This window comes from Coregonus clupeaformis, unplaced genomic scaffold (genome assembly GCF_020615455.1).
Source record: "Coregonus clupeaformis isolate EN_2021a unplaced genomic scaffold, ASM2061545v1 scaf0001, whole genome shotgun sequence".
Taxonomy (NCBI): Eukaryota; Metazoa; Chordata; class Actinopteri; order Salmoniformes; family Salmonidae; genus Coregonus; species Coregonus clupeaformis.
The window spans coordinates 1,108,016-1,129,866 of NW_025533456.1; the positions used below are offsets into that span (position 1 = coordinate 1,108,016).

General features: G+C 45.3%; 1 protein-coding gene across 5 annotated transcripts in view; it reads right to left on the reverse strand.

The window, feature by feature from the left end:
- The window catches only part of svep1 (sushi, von Willebrand factor type A, EGF and pentraxin domain containing 1), a 164,289-nt gene that overhangs the window by 14,418 nt on the left and 128,020 nt on the right, over window positions 1-21,851 (reverse strand). For 3 of the 5 annotated variants that reach the window (XM_045212195.1, XM_045212194.1, XM_045212196.1), the window contains exons 29-46: window positions 20,054-20,177; window positions 19,739-19,909; window positions 19,146-19,319; window positions 18,861-18,980; window positions 18,360-18,536; window positions 18,143-18,227; window positions 17,109-17,300; window positions 16,201-16,368; window positions 15,737-15,935; window positions 15,143-15,616; window positions 12,108-14,878; window positions 11,619-11,850; window positions 8,334-8,489; window positions 7,845-7,908; window positions 7,539-7,712; window positions 7,139-7,315; window positions 4,928-5,113; window positions 310-480 (exon numbers count right to left, since the gene is read on the reverse strand). In XM_045212195.1, coding sequence (XP_045068130.1) covers window positions 310-480; window positions 4,928-5,113; window positions 7,139-7,315; window positions 7,539-7,712; window positions 7,845-7,908; window positions 8,334-8,489; window positions 11,619-11,850; window positions 12,108-14,878; window positions 15,143-15,616; window positions 15,737-15,935; window positions 16,201-16,368; window positions 17,109-17,300; window positions 18,143-18,227; window positions 18,360-18,536; window positions 18,861-18,980; window positions 19,146-19,319; window positions 19,739-19,909; window positions 20,054-20,177 — 5,815 coding nt within the window. The remainder of the gene's footprint in view (window positions 1-309; window positions 481-4,927; window positions 5,114-7,138; window positions 7,316-7,538; window positions 7,713-7,844; window positions 7,909-8,333; window positions 8,490-11,618; window positions 11,851-12,107; window positions 14,879-15,142; window positions 15,617-15,736; window positions 15,936-16,200; window positions 16,369-17,108; window positions 17,301-18,142; window positions 18,228-18,359; window positions 18,537-18,860; window positions 18,981-19,145; window positions 19,320-19,738; window positions 19,910-20,053; window positions 20,178-21,851) is intronic. The other 2 variants (XM_045212199.1, XM_045212197.1) reach the window with 1 other exon arrangement.

Below are 21,851 nucleotides of genomic sequence, written 5' to 3' on the forward strand. Positions count from 1 at the left end.
TGCTGTGATTGGGCCTTGACCATGCAACTTCATGCACTGGGATAAAGATAGATTCGTAAAAATAGCATTCCTTTATAGAAACTGTTCATTCAATATAGCTACCCAACAGACGCTGCCTTAGACACAGGCATCCCTAGACAACCCTGCTATCTTTCTAGTATGTACAAATAAAGTGGGAAGTGTGTACGGGCAGAGTAGGGAGTGTGTACAATACAAGGGAGTGGTGAAGCGGAGGGGAGGGCACGCAAGCTGTCAGGAGTAGACAGGATGCCCTCCTTTTAGGACGCAGTAGGGGTGCAGTCTCTCTACCTCTGCAGGCAGGAGGGGGGGTCCAGGTCCCGTTCTCCAGACACACACTCCTGCTGTTGCCCTTCATGGCGTACCCTCCGAAACACGAGTACACGGCCACGTCCCCGAACTGGAACACCGCCCCCCGCACCACCCCGTTGGCCACGTGGAGAGGGGGGCCGCAGGACACCCCTGTGCCGAAACGGACGGACAGCCCCTCTGGTTACTTACAAGTCATTTAGGGACCCATGTTATACCCATGTTGTGTACATGTTATCACACATGTGCCTCTAAACGTTTTGATAGTAAGAAGTCCATCTCTGCTCAAAACATGAATAGAATAACGTTTCCTCTAGGGATGATGGGAGATGTTGACAGAGAAGTAATGTTAGGATAATACCACCTTAAATCAAATCAAATCAGTAGCAGTAAATAACACATTGAATGGTCTGTCATACAAAGTATGCATTGCTGCTGTGTCAAGTCTTCAAAGAAACATTGTGAATGCCATGCAGAGATGTGTTGACATGTCGAAGTGTGACTGAACAGAGTGTGTTTGATTTTCCTTGTAAGGCCTTGAAAACCAATCCAACCATTGAGAATCAGTCAGTGTTGGAGAACACAGGGAAGACCTCAACAAGCTAGAGCAAGGCAGACATTCAAATATATCTACCTCTACACACCATACAAGGAAAAAACAAGGTACTGTATACCAACAGTATAACAACGTAATCAAGCAAGTTAGCGAGAATGAAAACACAGTGTAAACTCCCTGCGAATGGTTTCCATAGCAGCTGTAAACCCATAATTAGTCACAAACATGCCAGCCACAACAGATCTGCTTAATGGAACCCATTCATCCAGCCTAACACAAGCTGTCCACAGAGACAGAGGAGAGGAGAGAAGAGGAGAGGAGGAGGAAGTGATGGAAAACTACAGAAGACAATAGTCAGGATCCATGCTCAATGTGCAGTAAGCAGGCCACGCAGATAGCAAAGGAGAAACCACGCAGGGGTGGATCCTCTATCAATGTACATGTCTAGTTTTTTCTGCAATTGTAATATTGTTATGTTACAAATCGATTCACTTCTGTATAGTAAAAATAGTTATAGAAAAAACAGTGGACTTGACACAGTATCATGATCCAAATAATTCACAGAAAGACCAGTATATCACATTACCCACTGCACAGATGCCTCCTTGTGTAGTGGAAGAATGAGAGAAGGCGACTGGCTAGCGTGGGAGCACAGCCATTTATGACATTGTTTTGGATGGCAGACCATCTGTGGGCTACCACAGGGGTCAAACACATCTTATCTGGGACAATCTCAATGAAGAGATATTCCCACAGAAGTCCTAGGGTCACTGAAGCCAGGAGAGATGAAGACTGATGAAACTTGAATCGACGAAATGAATGTTATTGTGTGAATTAAACTGTCATGTTTGGATTGTTTCAAGAGTTCATAAAGAGCTATGAATTTGTATGTTTTATTGTACTGTAAGTGCTATGGATTTATTGTTACAGAGAAACTGTTCTTCTGTTCGTCAGACGGCGGATAGTTCAAAGAGGAGCGACACAGGGTTGTGCTCTTATCATACAGTGTTGAGGTGTGGTGATTAGATTAGAGAATGCGTGTGAAGTTTTATGCCTTTTGTTTGAATGTTTTGGGCCATGCAAAGTGATGCTAATTAGACGATAAGAGAAACTGGAAGTTGGAGCTCTTGGAAGAATAAAAGCTGGGTTTAAACGTTGATCATGGAGTCATTGGTAAACCGATCTCCTGATGTACGTTTGTATGTCATAGTGGGGAATTTCCTATGCTGTTAAGACTTAGGCTATTTTGTATTCTTTTTATCGTAAAGATTTCTGGTGTGTACCATTTGTTAATTGTATTCTTATTGCGTAACTGTAATAAATCTGATTACTTTTAAATGGATACGAACCGTAGTCCTCACATTTCTGAGTAATATTCCTTGAATTATTATTTCGTGAAATGTCTAATGGTAACGGTTATTCACAATACACATAGCATATATGCTCGGTCTCTAACTGTGCATCTCTGAGCTGAGGGTAACTCAATCATTTAATGCTAGGACACTGATTGCAAGATATTAGCTCCTTGTCCCTTAGCCTCTTAATAATTGCATAACGGTAAACCTAGACACGTGCATCTTATAGTATTCCGAGTGGTGACGCAAGGATCACAACCGTTGCTATACCCACTGTATACGATTATGGGCCTATAGCATTCACATAATAATGGCGTCAGATTGATGAATGTAGTTTCTTATTATTCAACATAATCTTTACACGTCTACATAATGAAGACCCCTTATCCTGAGTCGATGGGGATTTCCACCAACCTACATAATGGTTGGATAATTTCCACCAAATTATAAATGGTGACTCATCCAGTTGATTGGAATTACCACCAACCTACCTGGATCATTTCCACCAAACTATAAATGGTGTGTCACGGATACAGCCGAGGCTGCCCCTCCTCCTTGCTCGGGCAGGCTTCGGCGTTCGTCGTCACCGGAGTACTAGCTGCCACCGATCGATGTTTCTGTGTCACACTAGTCCTGTCTTTATTATTCACACCTGTTACTCATTAGGCTTATTGGTTTCCCTATATTACCTCTGTTTTTCCCTCCTGGGTTTGTGCGTGATTGTTCGTTGTTACGTCGACTGTTGAGCTGTTGTTTTGCTCTTCCCTGCGTGGAGGGTTTGCTATGGTTTACTTTGTGTTTAGTAAAGCCATACTTTTCTCAGTTCTGTGTCCTGCGCCTGATTCTGTTTCACCAGTTCACCCAGACGCTGACATGGTGACTCATCCAGTTGATGGGGATTTACACGAACCTACATAATGGTTGGATCATTTCCACCAAACTATAAATGGTGACTCATCCAGCTGATGGGAATTTTCTCTCTCTCTCTCTCTCTCTCTCTCTCTATATATATATATATATATATATATATATATATATATATATATATATTTAACTAGGCAAGTCAATTAAGAACAAATTCTTGTTTACAATGACAGCCTACCCCAGACAACGCTGGGCCAACTGCGCACCACCCTATTCTCAATCACGGCCAAATTGTGATACAGCCTGGAATCGAACCAGGGTCTGTAGTGACGCCACTAGCACTGAAATGCACAGCAATCTTACACTAGACTTGTACATGTACAGATCCATCCCCATAGAGATCTTATTCTAATTCCTAATTTTATGTTCCCACCATTCATTCAAGAAACACACAAGCTTGGATGCTAACAAAGTGCAACAGGAAATTGTTTTGAATATGCAGAAAGGATTTTGATTTGCAAACAACCTGAGCCTCAGAGATTTCCCCATGTGAATCTTGTTTTAAGTGGCCTATGTGCTCACCATCTGCTGGTTTCCACATTTATAACCACTGTATTGTGGGTGAAACAACAGCAGTAAATTCAGTTTATATAAGCAGTAATCTTGGTTAACTCAGAACTAAAGTGTCACGTAATTGGTCAGCTGCTCAATTAAGTTCTGGGTCCATACTTGTTAAGAGATAAAGAGACGCTAGAACGAGGAGCAGAAATTGAATAATGAGCTCCACCTTCTCTCTTCGCACGTTACGGGATGAATGCCCCCTCTCAATTCTACAGTATATCAGAGTAAACTCCCACCCGGTAAACAACAATTTCAATATGGTGACTCATACTAAGCTGTAACTCTCACTTCTATCCTCTGGAACATGGGTGTTCCTTCCACCTAAGCTGCATCTGAAATGGCAAAACCAGGGCCCTATGGGCTCCGGTCAAATGTAGTGCACTATATAGGGAACAGGGTGCCATTTGAGACACAGCCTAGAGAACACACTTTATGGCTGCACTGATCTTATGGTTGTTCTTATTAATAAAACACTAACCTTGAAGTGTACCAGATGAAGGTACGGAGAGAGAGAGAGAGAGAGAGAGAGAGAGAGAGAGAGAGAGAGAGAGAGAGAGAGAGAGAGAGAGAGAGAGAGAGAGAGAGAGAGGGAGAAACAGAAGAGGAGGAGGATGAGGAGGAAGTAAGATTCAATTATTCTATGTTGACCAAGAATGGTACAACTTATCTTGAAATTGTCGTCTTGTTCCAATGTCAATATCCCGGTTGGGACGTGAAGTAATAAAAGACTAATATGTGGTGGGGTTGGTGTAGCCTACCTACCAGTCATATCTTACATTGTTGACCAGCCACTCTGCGTAGTTTACTGTGTTGTCCTGATGAGGTACGTTTCCTGTTCAGGCTTTCCTTCTAGCCTGCGCTAACCTAACGTAGCAGGCATAGAAAGATGCCTGAGCAGAGTCTCCACGGAAGTTAGTCTGAAAATACTGTATCCCTGAAAACCGGCAACATCTGCTTTCTGCCAACGCCGCTAAGGGTGGCTCTGCGCTAACATACCTGATTCAACTAAACCCTTGTTTTCATGGTTATAAATGGTTTATTTATTAACCTTAGTTAACCACGTAAATAAAGGTAATTGACAACACATTCTCTTGTACAATAATGACCTGATTGGGTGTGTTAGTACTGGTCTGGAACAAAACCCTACACCCCATGTGGATCTCCAGGACCAGGCTTGAAGAACAGTATTTTAAAGACTACTCACTCTCACAGGCACTGCTGACTGAGGTCCATGTCTGGTCGCTCCTACAGGTGATGGTGGCCGTGCCTTTTCCCTGGTGGCCCTTGGGACAGGTGAACGGTAATGACTGACCCACGTAGAACAGCTGTTTAGAAGCGTTAACACTCCTACTGCTCTCCTTCCATCCAGGGGGAGGGGGACATGGTTTGGCTGCATGGGGAGACACAGAGTCTAGTATTGGATTACAATGTAGGCATGTCAAAGTGTGTAAAATGTAGGGGGGAAGAATGCTAGTAGGGGAGACCATGAATATTTATGAATTTGAGTTTACAGGGTATGATGGTGGATTAGAGACAGGTTCGGCATAAGCCCAGAGGCTACATGTAAATGTCATAACAAGGTGTGTAAATGTTTGTGAGACTATGTAAGCTCTGTGGGTCACCTATAATGACAGTCTTTTTTATTACAACATGTTTGGTCAAGTAGCAGAATATCACTCTGCATAAGCAGAGTCAGTAGCTATGTTTCCATTACTTTGTCCAGTGATTTTTTTGTCGACATTTAGAAAGTTTGCATTGAAAATAGATGTGACAATTGCCTGCTACGGTGCATTTCCATTGAACAGTCGTGTGTCGATAAAAACAACTAGGCGTAATGACGCCTTAAAAAAAAAAAAAACTTTTCAGCAAAAACCTACTGTCGAATAAAAATTACGTGGTTTCCATTATCCATTTAGGCTAATTGCGCATTAATAAATTGGCGACAGCCTGTATGCCCTCCCACCCATCTGTTTCATGTTTCAGGTAGCCTGCAAAAGCCAGCATGGATAGAATGCAAGAATTGACTAATATTTGCCATTCTAATAACGGTCATGTGCCAACGTATCGCCACGGTCTGTGCCATGGTGAGACTTGCACTCCTGCTGTAGATCTGGGGGAAAAAATTGATGGTAAAACTTGCATCCAGCCAACCGAAAAGCAAGGCGAAGCAATTCAGACAGTCTCAAAAGTGCAGACAATCCCTGTCCTGCAATTAAACCTTATTTTTACAGTTGAAAAAATAGATTTAGCAAGCAGTAGGCATGTATAATTAAATTAGGAGTTGAGCTTTATAGTTACGTGATGACATCACATGCCCTGTGTACCTTCAAAATTATTCACCATCATAATTTATTCGAAAAACACCGTTTACATCATAATTTGTCGCAATAAAGAAAGTTAGACAAAATACAAATCCACCCCTGTCTTGATCAAATGTATCCTATAGCTGCCATTTCCATTACACATGTCGCAATGTTATTTTTTGCGATATTGCTTTTGTCGAATAAACCTGGGTCAATGGCAACCTGCCTAATTATCGTGTCAATTAAATCGAATCATCGGCAGCCCTTGTGCTGTAAGGAGCATAGATACACCATGCATCATTATTGTCCCACTGTCCTTTCATTGATCATTAGCCATCAGTGCTCTTAGGCTGCGTTTACACAGGCAGCCCAATTCTGATATTTTTTTTCAATAATTGGTCTTTTGACTAATCAGATCTGATGTGAAAAGATCTGATGTGATTGGTCAAAAGACCAATTAGTGGACAAAATATTAGAATTGGTCTGCCTGTGTAAGAAGCCTTAATCATATTATTTTCAGGTCATTGGCTACAGTTTTGAAACAGCCTGTGAAACAGTGTTGATGTTGCAAAGTATTCCAGGCATTGTATGTGTCAGCCCTCCCTCCCTCTCTTCCCTCTGTGGTGTGTGTGTGTGTGTGTGCGTGCGTGTGTGTGTCGGCCCTCCCTCCCCTCCCTCCGTGGTGTGGTGTGTGTGCGTGCGTGTGTGTGTGTGTTAGTGTGATTGTGTGTCGGTCCTCCCTCCCCTCCCGCTGTGGTATGGGTGTGTGAGTGTGTGTGTGTGTGTGTGTGTCAGCCCTCCCCTCCCTATGTGGTCTGTTGTGCAAGCTGATGTCCAAACCCCTAAACAATGTGAGGTGTGGAAATACAACTGCTTTTCTCTGGTACTCAGTACTGGTACTCAGTGTAGATTGGGTGCAAACCAATAGAAAGAACAGAGCCTGAGCTAAATGAATAAGATAAAACCATCAGCTGTCTCTTTTATTCTGTCAGGAGGTTTCCCTGACCATGTGACCTGACCAAGAAAAACTCCTGCCCTGATTCTATGAAGCAAGAAGAAGAAGAAGAAGAAGAAGAAACTCCAACATATTCATGTTTGTCTCAAAGTCTTACGTTGACAGAAGGGGAAGATGGAACTCCATGTCCCGTCTCCCATACACACCACCAGAGCATCCCCCTGTAGGGTGTAGCCTTTATCACACTGAAACGCTACAGCACGCCCGGTGGTCAGGCTCTGTTCCTGCACTACGCCGTTCAAAAACTCCTTGGGGATGTTACAACCCTGGCCAACTGAGAGGGAGAGGGGGAGAAGGAGAGAGAGGTGGAGAGGGAAAAGGGAGAGAGAGAGAAAAAGAGGGAGAGAGAGAGAGATGGAGAAAGAGAGAGGGGGGATAATAAAAAAACTTGATTTTCCATGCTTCACGTTTCAAGTTGCCTTGTCAAACATTTCCAAAACTATTGCTTAAACAGATACAGACTGTGGACAATACGATGAAGTAGGAATAACTCATACCTTCACACGTTGGTGCAGGCAGACTCCATGTTCCATTAGTCAGACAGGTGAGGTTCTGTGGACCAATCAGATGTAGGCCAGGGTTGCACACATAGCTGACGTTGCTCTGGTACGTCTCCCCTGATGTCTGTGTCTCTGCATTCTCCACTGAGGGAGGTGGACCACACGATACAGCTGAGGACACACAAGATGGAAGAAGGAAACTAGAGTTAAATGGGGTTAATAAGCATTGCCTGAATGAATGGATTGGACGTGTGCTCAAACACACACACGCACACACACACACACAGACACACACACAATTACCGACACAGGTAGGCTGGGCCCCATTCCATGTTCCATCTCCTAGACAGGTTTGTACAGAGTCACCCTGTAAAAAAGTGACAGTCACAGTATTAAACACTGAAGACATATACACTAAATAGACACTGGGCATTGTGAATCTCTCTGTAAACACACAGTGACTCAGCTCTCTCTGCTAACATTATGACCCACCATCCACTCTCATTCATAGGTAATTACGTCATGTGATTTCCAGTAATGGAACATTAGCCTAGACATTAGCAGATTACTTTTCACCCAAAGTAAGAGTGAAAGTAGCATTTATTAGATTTCTCACTATAGTAATTGGAAAAATTCCATGCACTCGATTCTCAAAATATTATGATCAATGAGGTTTTGCACAAATTCAAGCTAAATTGTCGATATTTTTCTCTGTTCTGTAATAATATTGTAATATCAATATTGTAATAATACTGTAATAATATAACTTTGTATCAGAGTGTCAGACATTACCTTCATCTCAAACCCTGGCAGGCAGGTGTACAAGACAATGTCTCCATAGCTGTAACTGTCCCCCTTAGTGATACCATGATGAAGAGGAAGAGGTTTCTCACAAACCACCAGAACACAGGAGACAGAGGAGAGACCTGGAGACCAGCTACCACCCAGCTACAACAACAGAATTAGTTAATAATCATGACATGAATTCATATTCAGTTAACATCTGTGAATGATGGATCTGTAAATCGCGCTAGATGAGAGCGTATGTTTAATGACTAAAATGCAAATGATGAAAAGCCATAATGAACATAGGAAGGATTGAGGGAAATGTGAATAGTGACCAGAGAGCTGTCTAGAGTATAAAAAGTAGAAATTAGAAAGTTGAGATTGTTGAACACAATACACTGAGTGTACAAAACATTAAGAACACCTGCTCTTTTATTTACGTCATTTAGCAGACGCTCTTATCCTTATTGTTTTTTGATACTGGCCCCCTGTGGGAATCGAACCCACAACCCTGCCGTTGCAAACGCCATGCTCTACCAACTGAGCTACATCCCTGCCGGCCATTCCCTCCCCTACCCTGGGCCAATTGTGCGCAGCCCCATGGGTCTCCCGGTCGCGGCCGGCTACGACAGAGCCTGGATTAGAACCAGGATCTCTAGTGGCACAGCTAGCACTGCGATGCAGTGCCTTAGACCACTGCGCCACTCGGGAGACATAGACTTTCCATGACATAGACTGACCAGGTGAATCCAGGTGTTGGATTCTAGCTTGAAATACACTTATTCATGTTATCATACTAGAACTTATTGATTGCTTTACATCAGTGGAGGCTCCTCAGAGGAGGAAGGGGAGGACCATCCTCCTCAGTGAATTTCATAAAAATAAAAATGGTAAAACATTTAAAATGTTATCCTTTTTAGATAAAACTATACTAAATATAATCACATCAACAAATAATTGCTTAAAACACAGTATTCTGCAAAGAAGGTCTACAGTAGCCTCAACTGCACTCTGTAGGGTAGCACCATGGTGTAGCCGGAGGACAGCTAGCTTCCGTCCTCCTCTGGGTACATTGACTTCAATACAAAACCTAGGAGGCTCATGGTTCTCACCCCCTTCCATAGACTTACACAGTAATTATGACAACTTCCAGAGGATGTCCTCTAACCTATCAGCATGAACTGACAACTGACCCAATCAAAGGATCAGAGAATTAATCTAGTACTGAAAGCATAATCTACAGCTAGCTAACACTGCAGTGCATAGAATGTGGTGAGTAGTTGACTCAAAGAGAGATAAAGACAATAGTTGAACAGTTTTGAACAAATTCATTTCTTCCAAAATGAAGGAGAAGCAAGAGAGAAATATATAGAGAGAGATTGTCATTTATTTTCACTTTCAGTTTCACTTACTTAGCTAGCAAATGCAGCTAGCTAGTTTACCTTACTGAAACACTCTCCTCAAACAGAGGGATGCTATGTTAGCTAGCTGGCTATGACAATCCACACAACACTGGAACTCTTCCAAGTCAAGCTAAGCTTTTGTTTTACTAGTTTATTTCCACCGGGGCCCGACAGTGTAACTGCTTACTGACTGTACACTAACATTACTGCATGATTGTAGCGGGTTTACTAAGGCGTTAGTTCTATTAGCTATGCTGACTATGACGTTACTTTAGCTAATATGGTGACAATGATGTAGGCTGTGTGTAGCGGTTTGGCTTGGAACGTTTTTTTGCCAGGTCACATGCAGCTGATGTGTTGTGCATTGAAGTCCACAAGCGAAGGGAAGAGGTGAGAGGAGGAGAGCGCATGGATGCGAGAAGGAATACAACGTGGCTGCTATGAAAGTGAACTGTGTTTACTAGTGATCAGGGGTGTATTCATTCCACCGATTCTGTTGAAAAATATTTCTTAAACGGAAGCAAACGGAACAAAATGGGGATAAACATACTTGAATTTGTCCAATAGAAACTTGTCTCTCAACCTGTGTGCACCTACGTTGTAAACTTTCATTCATAGGCTAGGTTGTAGCATCCTCATGATGGGTATAGGGAAAATTAAAGTATCATGTAGTAGCCTAAACCTATTGCTGTTACATTGAACTGGGTGAATGGAATATGAATGACAGTCATCCAATATGCTGTAATAGAAATACAAATTGTCCTCCTTCATCTTAGACGGCACTGACCACCACTGCTTTACATGTGTAATGAATGTATATGTTGGGGTCAATGGAGGGTGGATAAGAACTAGGGGTATGGAAAGTTACTGAGTGAGACAATGGGGGTAGACAGGAAGTTTACATTCTGTCGAACATGTTATTATTAAATGTCATGGATCCTATGGAGGGAGGTAAAGGGCAACTGTCTGGTTTCAGTCACTGATAAGGTAGAACAGCCATGGAGTAGGGAGGAGTGAGGAATTCGGCCCGAGGTCAGGTCAGATGAAGTGAGAAGGAACAGTTCTATCCCCCACACATATATATTTAGCAGGTGGCGGGGCCATGACGACACCAATGAGAGGAACCAATTAAGTTCTTGACTAGCAACAGAGATATGTTGGCTATCTAGATATGCAAGGAGGTGACTCCTCCTAGTAGGAGGGTATAAATATATGTGCTTGTGTAAACATGTCTTTGTCTTTGCAGCTGTTTGACCCAGTGGGTGAATAAACTTGGTTTGAGCTTTTCCTAGTCATCCGTTTGAGTTTTTACTCTGTTTGTTCAGAACCTAACACAGGTGAAAGCTATGATCCCTTATTGATCTCACTTGTTAAATCCAATCAGTGTAGATGAAGGGGAGGAGACAGGTTAAAGATGGATTTTTAAGCCTTGGCACAATTTACACATGGATTGTGTATGTGTGCCATTCAGAGGGTGAATGAACAAGACAAAATATTTAAGTGCCTTTGGACAGGTTATGGTAGTAGGTGCCAGGCGCACCGGTTTGAGTGCCATGAACTGCAACGCTGCTGGGTTTTTCAACGCTCAACAGTTTCCTGTGTGTATCAAGAATGGTCCACCACCCAAAAAACATCCAGCCAAATTGACACAACTGTAAGAAGCATTGGAGTCAACATGTGCCCTGTGGAATGCTTTCAACACCTTGTAAAGTCCATGCTCTGACAAATTGAGGCTGTTCTGAGGGCAAAAGGGTCTGCAACTCAACACACTCAGTGTATATTAAAATGTAATCCAACATCACTGACCATCTCAACATATTGACCATGTCGACACTTGAGTGGGTGTAAATCATGTCTTCATGTTTTCAGCGCATTAAAACAGTCTTACCTGACACTCTGCCAGACCTGGCCCCTGCAGGAGGAACCCAGGTGGGCAGGAGAAGGTGACTGCCCCCCCTACAAGGGTGTGGTCCTCCCCCGTGACCAGGACGTGGGTGGTGAGGTTGGCAGGGAGCGGACATGGGGCGGGGCGGCACCTGATGCTGTGTTTAGACCAGGTGCCTTCATACTGACAGGTCAGAGAGTCAGAAGGGCTGGTCAGCTCATACCCCTCATCACACCTAGAGAGAGAGGGGAGAGAGAGAGAGAGAGAGAGAGAGAGAGAGAGAGAGAGAGAGAGAGAGAGAGAGAGAGAGAGAGAGAGAGAGAGAGAGAGAGAGAGAGAGAGAGAGAGAGAGAAGGGTAGAGAGAGAGGCGGGGGAGAGGGAGAGAAAGAGGGATATTAAATACCATACTATCTACTTGAATAGTACTTCTCTAACACTTAGATGGACAAAGAGGTTTTAACTCTCTGAAAGATACAGCAGTACATATTCACCTGTATTGGATCTGGCTTCCGAAGGTGAACATCTCTCCCACCACGTGAGCATGTGGTACAGGAGTTGGCTCTCCACAGGAGACAGGCTCACAGCTGATCCTCACCTCGCCCCACCTGCCCTCCCTACCACAGGTAACATGTGGGTAGGACCCCTTCATCTGGTAACCCGGCTTGCACCGGTAGGTAACTGTGTCTGGGACAGTGGCACTGTCGCCCTGCAGGACAGCGTGGGGTACTGTAGGCGGGGAAGCCACGCACCTCCCCCGGCCACACACAGGAACACCCGGGCTCCACAGCCCGCCCTTCTCACACGTTGCTGCCGCCGGCCCCAGGACCTTGTAGCCCTCGTCGCAGAGGAAGAAGACGCGGTCACCGCAGGCGTGGTCGCGCCCCAGCACCACCCCGTATTTTAACACTGGAGGGGTGCAGAGGCAGGGGCGGCACTCCGGTACCGTCCCAACCCAATGGCCCTGGGCGGAACAGCGTAGGACGGGGTCACCGAAGACCTCGTACCCGTCGAAACACACGTACTCCACGACGTCATCATAGTGGAAGCTCGAGCCATTGAGGTAACCGTGGCTGATGTCCTGCGGCGGGTCGCAGGCGATGATGTCACAGCGAGGGGCGGGTCCTTCCCCCCAGAGTCCGTCCCCTCGACACATTCGCTTGGGTTCGCCGCCGCTGAGGCTGTACCCCTCCTCACACTCGTACCACACCTCACGGCCGTAGCCAAAGTCAGAGCCCAGGACTCGACCATTGGGGATGGATGCTGGTCTACCGCAGTGGGCTGGATGACACTCAGGCGACACATGACTCCAGGTACCATTGGCCTGACACACACTAACAGAGGGGCCTTGTAGGAGCAAGCCGGACTTACAGCTCAGCTCTACATATTTGTTAAACGTATATTCCTTCCCTGTCACAGTGACATCACTAGGAACAACGGGAGAGCCACAGGAAATAGGCTCACACCAAGGCTTCTCAGCATCCCACTTCCCGTCTGCCTTACAGGTCCTGGTGTCACCGCCCTTCAGGACGAACCCGGAACTACACTTGTAACGCAACACCTCCAGATACAGGAAGGAGTCTCCGTCGGCCAAGCCGTTATCGATGTCGCCCGGGTCACCGCAGGATATAGGTCGGCAGACAGGCGGAACGTCGCTCCACTGTCGGCCCGCCACACACTGTCTGACTGACTCCCCATCTAACTCGTAGCCCTCCTCACAGCTGTACTTCACCAGGCTACCCAGGGTTGTGTCTGTGATGTTCACAGAACCGTGGTCTGGGCTGGGCGGCTCCTCACACTCTGCAGGAACACACATGGGAGCCGTCCCGTTCCACCCCCCCTCCTCCAGGCACATTAAGGCAGTAGAGGTTGTTAGCTCATAGCTCTTATGGCAGTGGTACACTATCACAGTCCCATGCAGGAAGCTCATATCCATGGGTGATAACGGCACTGTAGCGCCACCTATAGGCTTGGAGGTTATAGCGGTGTCCCTCCCGGCTAGCTCCGCGTTCGGATCCAAGAGCCTCGAATACTCGCCAAAGTCGATATGAGGGGGCAGGCCGCAGTCAGAGGGGACGCAGACTGGGACGGAACTGGACCAACCAAACTCCTCACAGGTCAGGTGGTTCTGGCCGACCAATTGAAAGCCAGGGAAACAGCTGTAGAAGATGGTGACGCCGAACTTGTGGTCGAGACCCTCCACGAAGCCGTTGTCTATGGGGTTGGGCGGAGCACAGTAGATCTGGACGCACATGGGCGTCTCTTGGTCCCACTCCCCGTTCGCCAGACACTTCAACGTATCGGGACCATGTAGACGGTAACCGCGGCGACAGGAGAAGTTGACGGCGTGGTTGAACTGGAGTTTGGTATACGCCACCTTCCCATTGGGTATCTCTTTAGGGATGGAGCACTCGATTGGTTGACAGGAAGGTACGCCTCCGATCCAGAGCCCACTTTCACCACAGAGTACCGTAGCGTTTCCAACCAAGCTATACCCAGGTTTACAGCTGTAGAGAGCCGTGCTGAGGTACATCAGTCCCTGAACGTCCACTATACCATTAGCTATCTCTACAGGTTGGGGACACTCTACTGGGATGCACTCTGGGACAGGGCTGCTCCAGTATCCATCTGCCTGGCAGGTCACAGACCCCTCCTTCCTCAAAGTAAACCCGTCCATGCAGGAGTAGCTCACCACCGAACCAAAATAGGACGGAGCAGACAATGGTGCCGACGACGGGTCGCCGAATGCCACCTCGGGCGGAGGGCCGCAGAACACCTGCTTGCAGACGGGGAAGGTGTCGTTCCACTCCTGGGCGAGGGTGCAGCGGAGGGTCCGGGCACCGTGGAGAACGTAGCCGTCCTCGCAGGACAGTTCCACGATTCCAGAGTCCAAACTATGTAGAACCAGGTGGTTCTCATCTAGGGGCGGTTCTGGGCACTGGACCGGCGAGCAGCGTGGATGACTCAACTTGTCCCACTTGCCGTACTTCAGACAAGTCCACACAGCGTCGCCGGCTAGCTCATAGCCCTCGTCGCAGACATACTCGATCTTGCGGCCCACCTCAAAGAAGGAGCCGACGGAGCCTCGGTATTGGCCGTGCAGGATGCTGGGCGGGGGGTCGCAGGTCAGGATGTGGCAGACGGGCGGGTCGCCGTTGGACCACTGCCGGTTGGCCTGGCACACTCGCTCCGGATGGCCGCTCAGTCGGTAGCCGTCGTCGCATGCGTATGTCACCTTGCTGTTGAAGATGAAATTACCTTTATTCTGTGGGTTGGAACACAAAAGAAGATGTTTTATGAGAGGACACTGTGTTTTAAATGAGATGACACAAGATCTCTTGCCAGAAAGAATGTAAGCGATCTTTCTCTATGATCGAATTAGATGGCCAAGCACAGGAATGAGTAGGAACTTTAGTTATTTTGAATCAATCAAAATGTATAATGTTTCTGTTTGTATTGAATACAGTACATGTATTTCTACATCTTGTTACATTGAGCCTTGACATGGATGAGAGGAGGAACAACATACCTGGATGAATCCATTCTTGAGTGACGGGGGGGACGGACAGGAGACAGGCTGGCAGACAGGCAGGACCCCACCCCACTCTCCATTGGCCTTACACGTCCTCCTCTTCTCCCCTCGGATCAGGAAACCCTTATCACAGCTATACGCCACCATCGCGCCAAAACTATAGTTGGTCCCACTCACATACCCCCTCTCGATGCCCCCCGGTTTGGAGCACCGCACCGGCACGCAACCCACAACATACGGCGTGGGCGTCCACTCCCCTCCCATCATGCATTTCAACGTGGCGGTCGTGTTGAGGATGAAGCCCTCTTCGCATTTGTAGCTGAGCTCTGTGTTGCTGGGGTACTTGGGTTTGTTGACTGAATCCAAGATGGCGTGGGGCAGGTCAGGCGGGCGCTGGCAAAAGGTGGCGATGCAGCGAGGGGCCTCCTGGCCTTCGGGGGGCGCCCACACCCCCTGGGCGTTGCAGACCACCTTTAAATAAAATCAAACTTTATTTAACCTTGCATTTAGTATCGCAACACACTTTACTTTAAAACAATAACATGAAAGATTGTTTTATTTTTATGAAGGGCAATAAAAGTGATGAATAACCTTGGAGTTGTTGCTGGCGGTGTAGCCGTCCGTGCAGAAGTAGTTGGCCGTGTCGCCAAACAGCTGGTGGCCGGCGACAGCGACAGCGTGGTCTATGGAAGGGGGAGGGCCACAGGAGCGGGGGACACACTGAGCGGAAGTGGGACTCCATTGGCCTATCGACAGGCACTCTCTGGTCTCTGGTCCAATCAGAGTGTAGCTGTGGGGACACCGAGCCAATCAATGGGGATCAGGGCAGGAAGTAATACATCTAAACAATGTAACAAAAAGTAAAGATGCACAGTCATATACTATTACTACTGTACTTATATAAATACATAAACTACTACTTGAACTTTGACTTGATAATAACTATAACGCTAACATTGAGGTAGTCTTGTGCCTGGCATACTGGCATACAAGGCCTCAATTGAGTTAACATGCTGATAACGTATAACTAATGAAACATGGTTGACAGTATTTACCCTTCTTTGCAGACGTAGTGCACCTTGTTGCCCAGGGTGTGGTCGTCCCCCATGGTCACTGCGTCCCGGAGGGCAGGGGGGTCTCCACAGTGGACACTGGCACAGAGAGGGGTAGGGATCCTCCACTCTCCTGACGCCTCGCACACCACCTCCTCAGAGCCCTGCAGTCTTAAAGGCCCAATGCAGCAGTTTTTATATCAATATCAAATCATTTCTGAGTAACAATTAATTTCCTTGCTGTAATAGATTGTCTGTTAAAATGGGCAAAAAAATGTTTTTCTTTGCAAAAAAAACATTTCTCAAGGAAGAATTTTGCGAGGAATTTATCACATGGTGAGGTCACCATGGAAAGCCGAATCTCCCGCCCATGCAAACCTGCTGATTAGAAAGTCCTGTGTAGATTATAATTTCAACCTGAAATAACACTGATCACATTTTTTCACACTTTTACAGTGTTAATTTGATCAGCTGTTGTACAATAAGATATAAAACACAGGACAAATTGAATTTTGTCTACACTGGGCCTTTAACACATACACTCTGTTATACTCATACACATACACTCACAACACTCACAACACCTTTAAGCAGTATGAAACAACAGCCAATTATTACTATCATATAATTACTAGCTACCACTTTCAAAGTCACTGCATCCAGGCAGGCACTTCAATCTATAGATTAATGAACGTCTTATTATTTTAGATGGAAATGGATCTTGTTATTTTTACTTATTATACATGAACCCCTTATAAGACCTATAAGACCAGGGACTGCTGATCTTAGCCTTTTAGAGCATAATGAATAAGATTATATGGACAGTTGGGGGGACCTGATCCTAGAGCAGTACTCCAACTCTGAGATATAAGACCAGAAATGATAACCCAGGACAGACATTCCATCCTTACCTGTATCCCTCTGCACAGGTGTAGATCACTGTAGACAGGTAGGTTTTCCCTTCGAGGGTGAAATCAGCGTTGTCTATATGTGGAGGCTCCCCGCAGGTGACTGGCTGACAGACAGGGGGCGCACTGCTCCACTTCAGATTGGCCTGACACTGGATCTCATAGGGGTCACCTGGGATGAACCCCTTAACGCAGCTGGAGTGGATGAGAGGGACATACTGTACATACATTCATAATGGAGGAATATGGGAGATGTGGCAATGTAAATAGAGGTTTAATTTTAGCAACTATCTATCAGCTTAACTCTTATTATATACATGTGTTTGTTGATATCTTTACTTACTGTAATATACTTAAGCAATGCGACACGAGGGGGTGTGGTATATGGCCAATATACCATGGCTAAGAGCTGTTCTTATGCACGACGCAACGCGGAGTGCCTGGACACAGCCCTTAGTCATGGTATATTGGCCATATATCACAAACCCCCGAGGCGCCTTATTGCTATTATAACCTGGTTACCAACATAATTAGAGCAGTAACATTAAATGTTTTGGCATACCCGTGGTACGGCTGTCGGCCAATCAGCATTCAGGGCTCGAACCATCCAGTTTATAATGTATATTATACACTATACAGCCCTCAAACTCAACTCTGGACCTCGAAACCAGTTCCACTGCATTTTTTCATTGTTCCCCTCTAATCAGGGACTGATTTAGACCTGGGACACCAGGGGTGTGCAATTAATTATCAGGTAGAACAGAAAACCAGCAGGCTCCGGACCTCGTAGGGTAAGAGTTGAGTACCCCTGCTATACGATATCTCAATTGGAAAGAGAAAATAAAGAGAAGCTCTTTTATCTCACTTAACTATTAATACAACATAATTATCTCAATTCAACAGCATTATCTCAATGCAACAGCATTATATCAATGCAACAGAATTATCTCAATGCAACAGCAAATTCATACTGTTGTTATGTCTATACGGTCTCCTTTGTCAGTGTGACACTTGTTGTAAATGGCTGACGGTGGTACCTGAAAGTCACCTTGCTTCCAAACGTGAAGTTGGTCCCCTTCATCACAGCGTTCTCTGGGACAGAGGGCCTTCCACAGGAGAGGGCTGGAGAACAACACAATGGTGATCAGTTCTAGTAATGGTCAATTTACTCAAATAAATTCCTTCCAGAAAGTTCTTAGCCTCATTTGATTAAGTGATCTAATTACATATAACACATGTTGATGTCCTCTATACCTCTGCAGTACGGGAAAACACCATTCCAGCTTCCTGTCTCCAGGCATTGGACGTGAGATGAGCCAATCAGCTCGTAACCTTCCTCGCAGGTGAACACGACCTCACTTCCCATCAGGAAGTTACTGCCGTCCTTATAGCCGAACTCTGGAGCCCCCGGGTTCTCACACTTCACTGGTTCTAGATTGATAACATAAATACAGAGAAAAAATACCACAAAGGTTTGATACTGTAGCTACTGCACCTTGAAGTGCCAACAGATATGAATAGATGAAAAGATTTGGCAGTGGTGAACTCTAGTTGTTTGATGATGATGAAGCAATAAGGTACGAGAGGCATTGCTATACAGTAGCTAAGGGGTTTTGTAGCTTGTGATATAACTAGGAAGAATGTCATTGTTGGGGAAATGAGATTTTCCTGACCACATGACCTGACCGGGGGAAACTTTGGGCTCAGGTGGTATGGTCCAGGCCTAGAGTATGTTACAGTATGTGTGTGTTTTACCTGTGCAGTTCTTCCCGTCTCCGCTGTAGGGGTGGATACAGGTGCAGGTGTAGGAGCCATCTGTGTTCTGACAGCTGGCGTGTTCATCACAGTCTGAGCCCAGCGCACACTCATCCACATCTGTATGGACACATACACGTCGTTATACTCTGTGCTGTTTGAAAACATGTATTTATTGACATACACTCTAAATACGGTAGATATACATGAATTATATGATGTAAATAGTATAAGTATGACACCGTTTATGCTCTATATTCATCCAGTGTGTCAGTTTCATCTTACCCAGGCAGGCCGGTGGGTTGCCTCCCCACTTCCCACTGTTGGTACAGAGGACCTTAGCGTCCCCCAGAAGGTAGAACCCTGGGTTACACTGGTACACCACAGAGCTGCCTGCATGGTAGTCGGCACCCTGGAACAGACCATACTCCAGGGGCCAAGGGGGACCACACTTCACTCCTATACAGGTAGATATACACAGGTTACAATGTGAATGTTTTGAATGGCGGTGATACTACGATGATTATGATAATGGAGATAGTAGGTATTAACCCATATGATACCCCTATAGATAGACAGTACACAGGTCAGATAGGTGGAAATGTTGGGTTCAAATGGTTTTGATGTTTGCTGCTTTTTGATGGTTATCTGCTATTACTGAGGTTATGCTTATTGATATAGATTACTCAAATGTAACCTCTGCTTTGTGTGTGTGTGTGTGAGTGTGTGTGCTTGCATCCGTGCGTGTGTGTGTGTTTGTCTATGTGCATCCATGTGTGTGTGAGTATGTTTGTGTGTGTCTGTGTCTATGTTCATGCGTGGATGTGTGTGTGTATGCAGTGTAAGTGTCTGTGCATGTGTTACTAAATGCCCCTCACGTTCACAGCGGGGCAGGGCGTGGCTCCACTCTCCCTTGTTGTGACACTGCAGCAGTGGCTCCCCCACCAGGTAGAAGCCGGGATCACAGGACAGCTGTGTCTGAGACCCGGGGCTGACCGCTGGACTGGACGCACGCAGGTGAGGCACTGCATTCTCTAGCTGGGGGCAGTCTGACAAACACAAATGTCATGGAGTAGGAGAATGGAGTGGGTTAACGTTTTCCCTACACACAGATCTAAAATCAGTTTTGTGCCCCCCCTATGGTTAAGGTTAGGACTTGGCCATTGTAAGCTGATCCTAGATCTGTCCCTCACCAGCACAGAAGATGCAGTTGGGGTTAGTCTTGACTCTCCCCACCACCCCATTGAGGAAGTCAGGCCAGGCCAGGACGTTGCCTCTGATGTTTTTCCCTGGGCAGGTGCTGGCTAGGATCTTGATCTACAGAGAAATATGGAGGTCACTTTATGGCACAGAAGTACAGAAAATGATTGGTGGTTCGCACACACATAAAAATAAATGAGACAGAACTGTTTTTACAGCAGGCAGGGGAAAAGATACACAGGCGTTTAATTTTTTTGCCACAGACGTATCCACATGCTAGTTCAGGGATCTCCAACAGGTCGATCGCAAGCTACCAGTAGCTCACAGCCCACCGATGAATAGCTAGCCAAATAATTCTGAAAGTACATGTCATTTTCACGTGTTCCACCGCAAACTGTCATAAACAAATCTCACAAGTATAAGACACCGCAAGCTCCCAGCTACTGTCTAATTAACATTGACATTATCCCACACATGGTTAGTCACTATTGCCTTAAAAAGCCAAACCTTAATTTCCAGCAATATTGCCCCTGTCTGTTTGGTTGACCATTGTTTATAACTCTGTGTGTAGTCAGTTGATGTGATAACCATCTTGTTGATTGACAGTAATACTTCCCCCCCCAAAAAAAAGTATATAGTGAGTGTGTGTATGCAGTGTAAGTGTCTGTGCATGTGTAACTAAATGCCCCTCACGTTCACAAAGTATATCATTTGTATCTATTATTTTCAAACTTTGCCATGAAATGAGCATCAGCAGTACAGAACCATCACTAGAACGGCACATTAGATGGCACACTCGCTAGATGCTCAATTAAAGGGCCAGATGCTCAATTAAAGGGCCTGATGCTCAATTAAAGGGCCAGATGCGCAATTAAAGGGCCAGATGCGCAATTAAAGGGGAATATTTTTGGGTTTTGTTTTCTTCCAGACCTAAACAAAATGTATTCTGATGTGATGTACCCCTTTCCTGCAGTCAAATGACCTAGTGGCCTCATGGGTGGAATGTTATTAATTAATAAATAATAATAAAAAAAATTTTAAATGCCATAAATCTGGTGTTTCTATATTTATTTATTTGATTTAACCTGGCAAGTCAGTTAAGAACAAATTCTTATTTATGACATTCGCCGCCCTATGGGACTCCCAATCATGGCCGGAGTGTGATACAGCCTGGAATCGAACCAAGGTCTGTAGTGTCGCCTCTAGCACTGAGATGCAGTGCCTTAGACCACTGCACCACTCAGGAGCCCATTCAGTCTTCTGTGATGTATATGAAGTGTCATATTGGGATGCAAACTCAAAATGTAATACATTTCAACTCTATATCTGACATGGTGCCGGTGTCTTATTTTTTAAAAGCCTATAACCATGTGTGTGAGGTGTATACTTTTGTTTCAAAGTAGATTTGTTTAAGACTACCAAGAAACACTCTGTGTGACCCTGATTTAGCCAACTGCAGTAAAAGGTTAAGCATTGACATGGACTCAGAACATCCAATTTCGTTGTTTCTCTATAAACAATTGTAATTTTAAGAGTGACAAATAAAACTGAGAACATCATTTGGGAAAATATATACTGTATATAAAAAGAAAATATTTTATAGGCCCCCCCCTTAGAGTTTTTTATTAACCACTATTTTACCAGGTATATTGACAGAAACATAGTGCACTACATTATCTTGTACACTAAGGACCTGGGGAAGAGTTGCAGGGGAGAGGAGAAGAGGAGAATGTGCCTATTTGAAACCTAGAAGAAAATTAGTATCTCGTGACATGTTTAATTTCTTAAAAG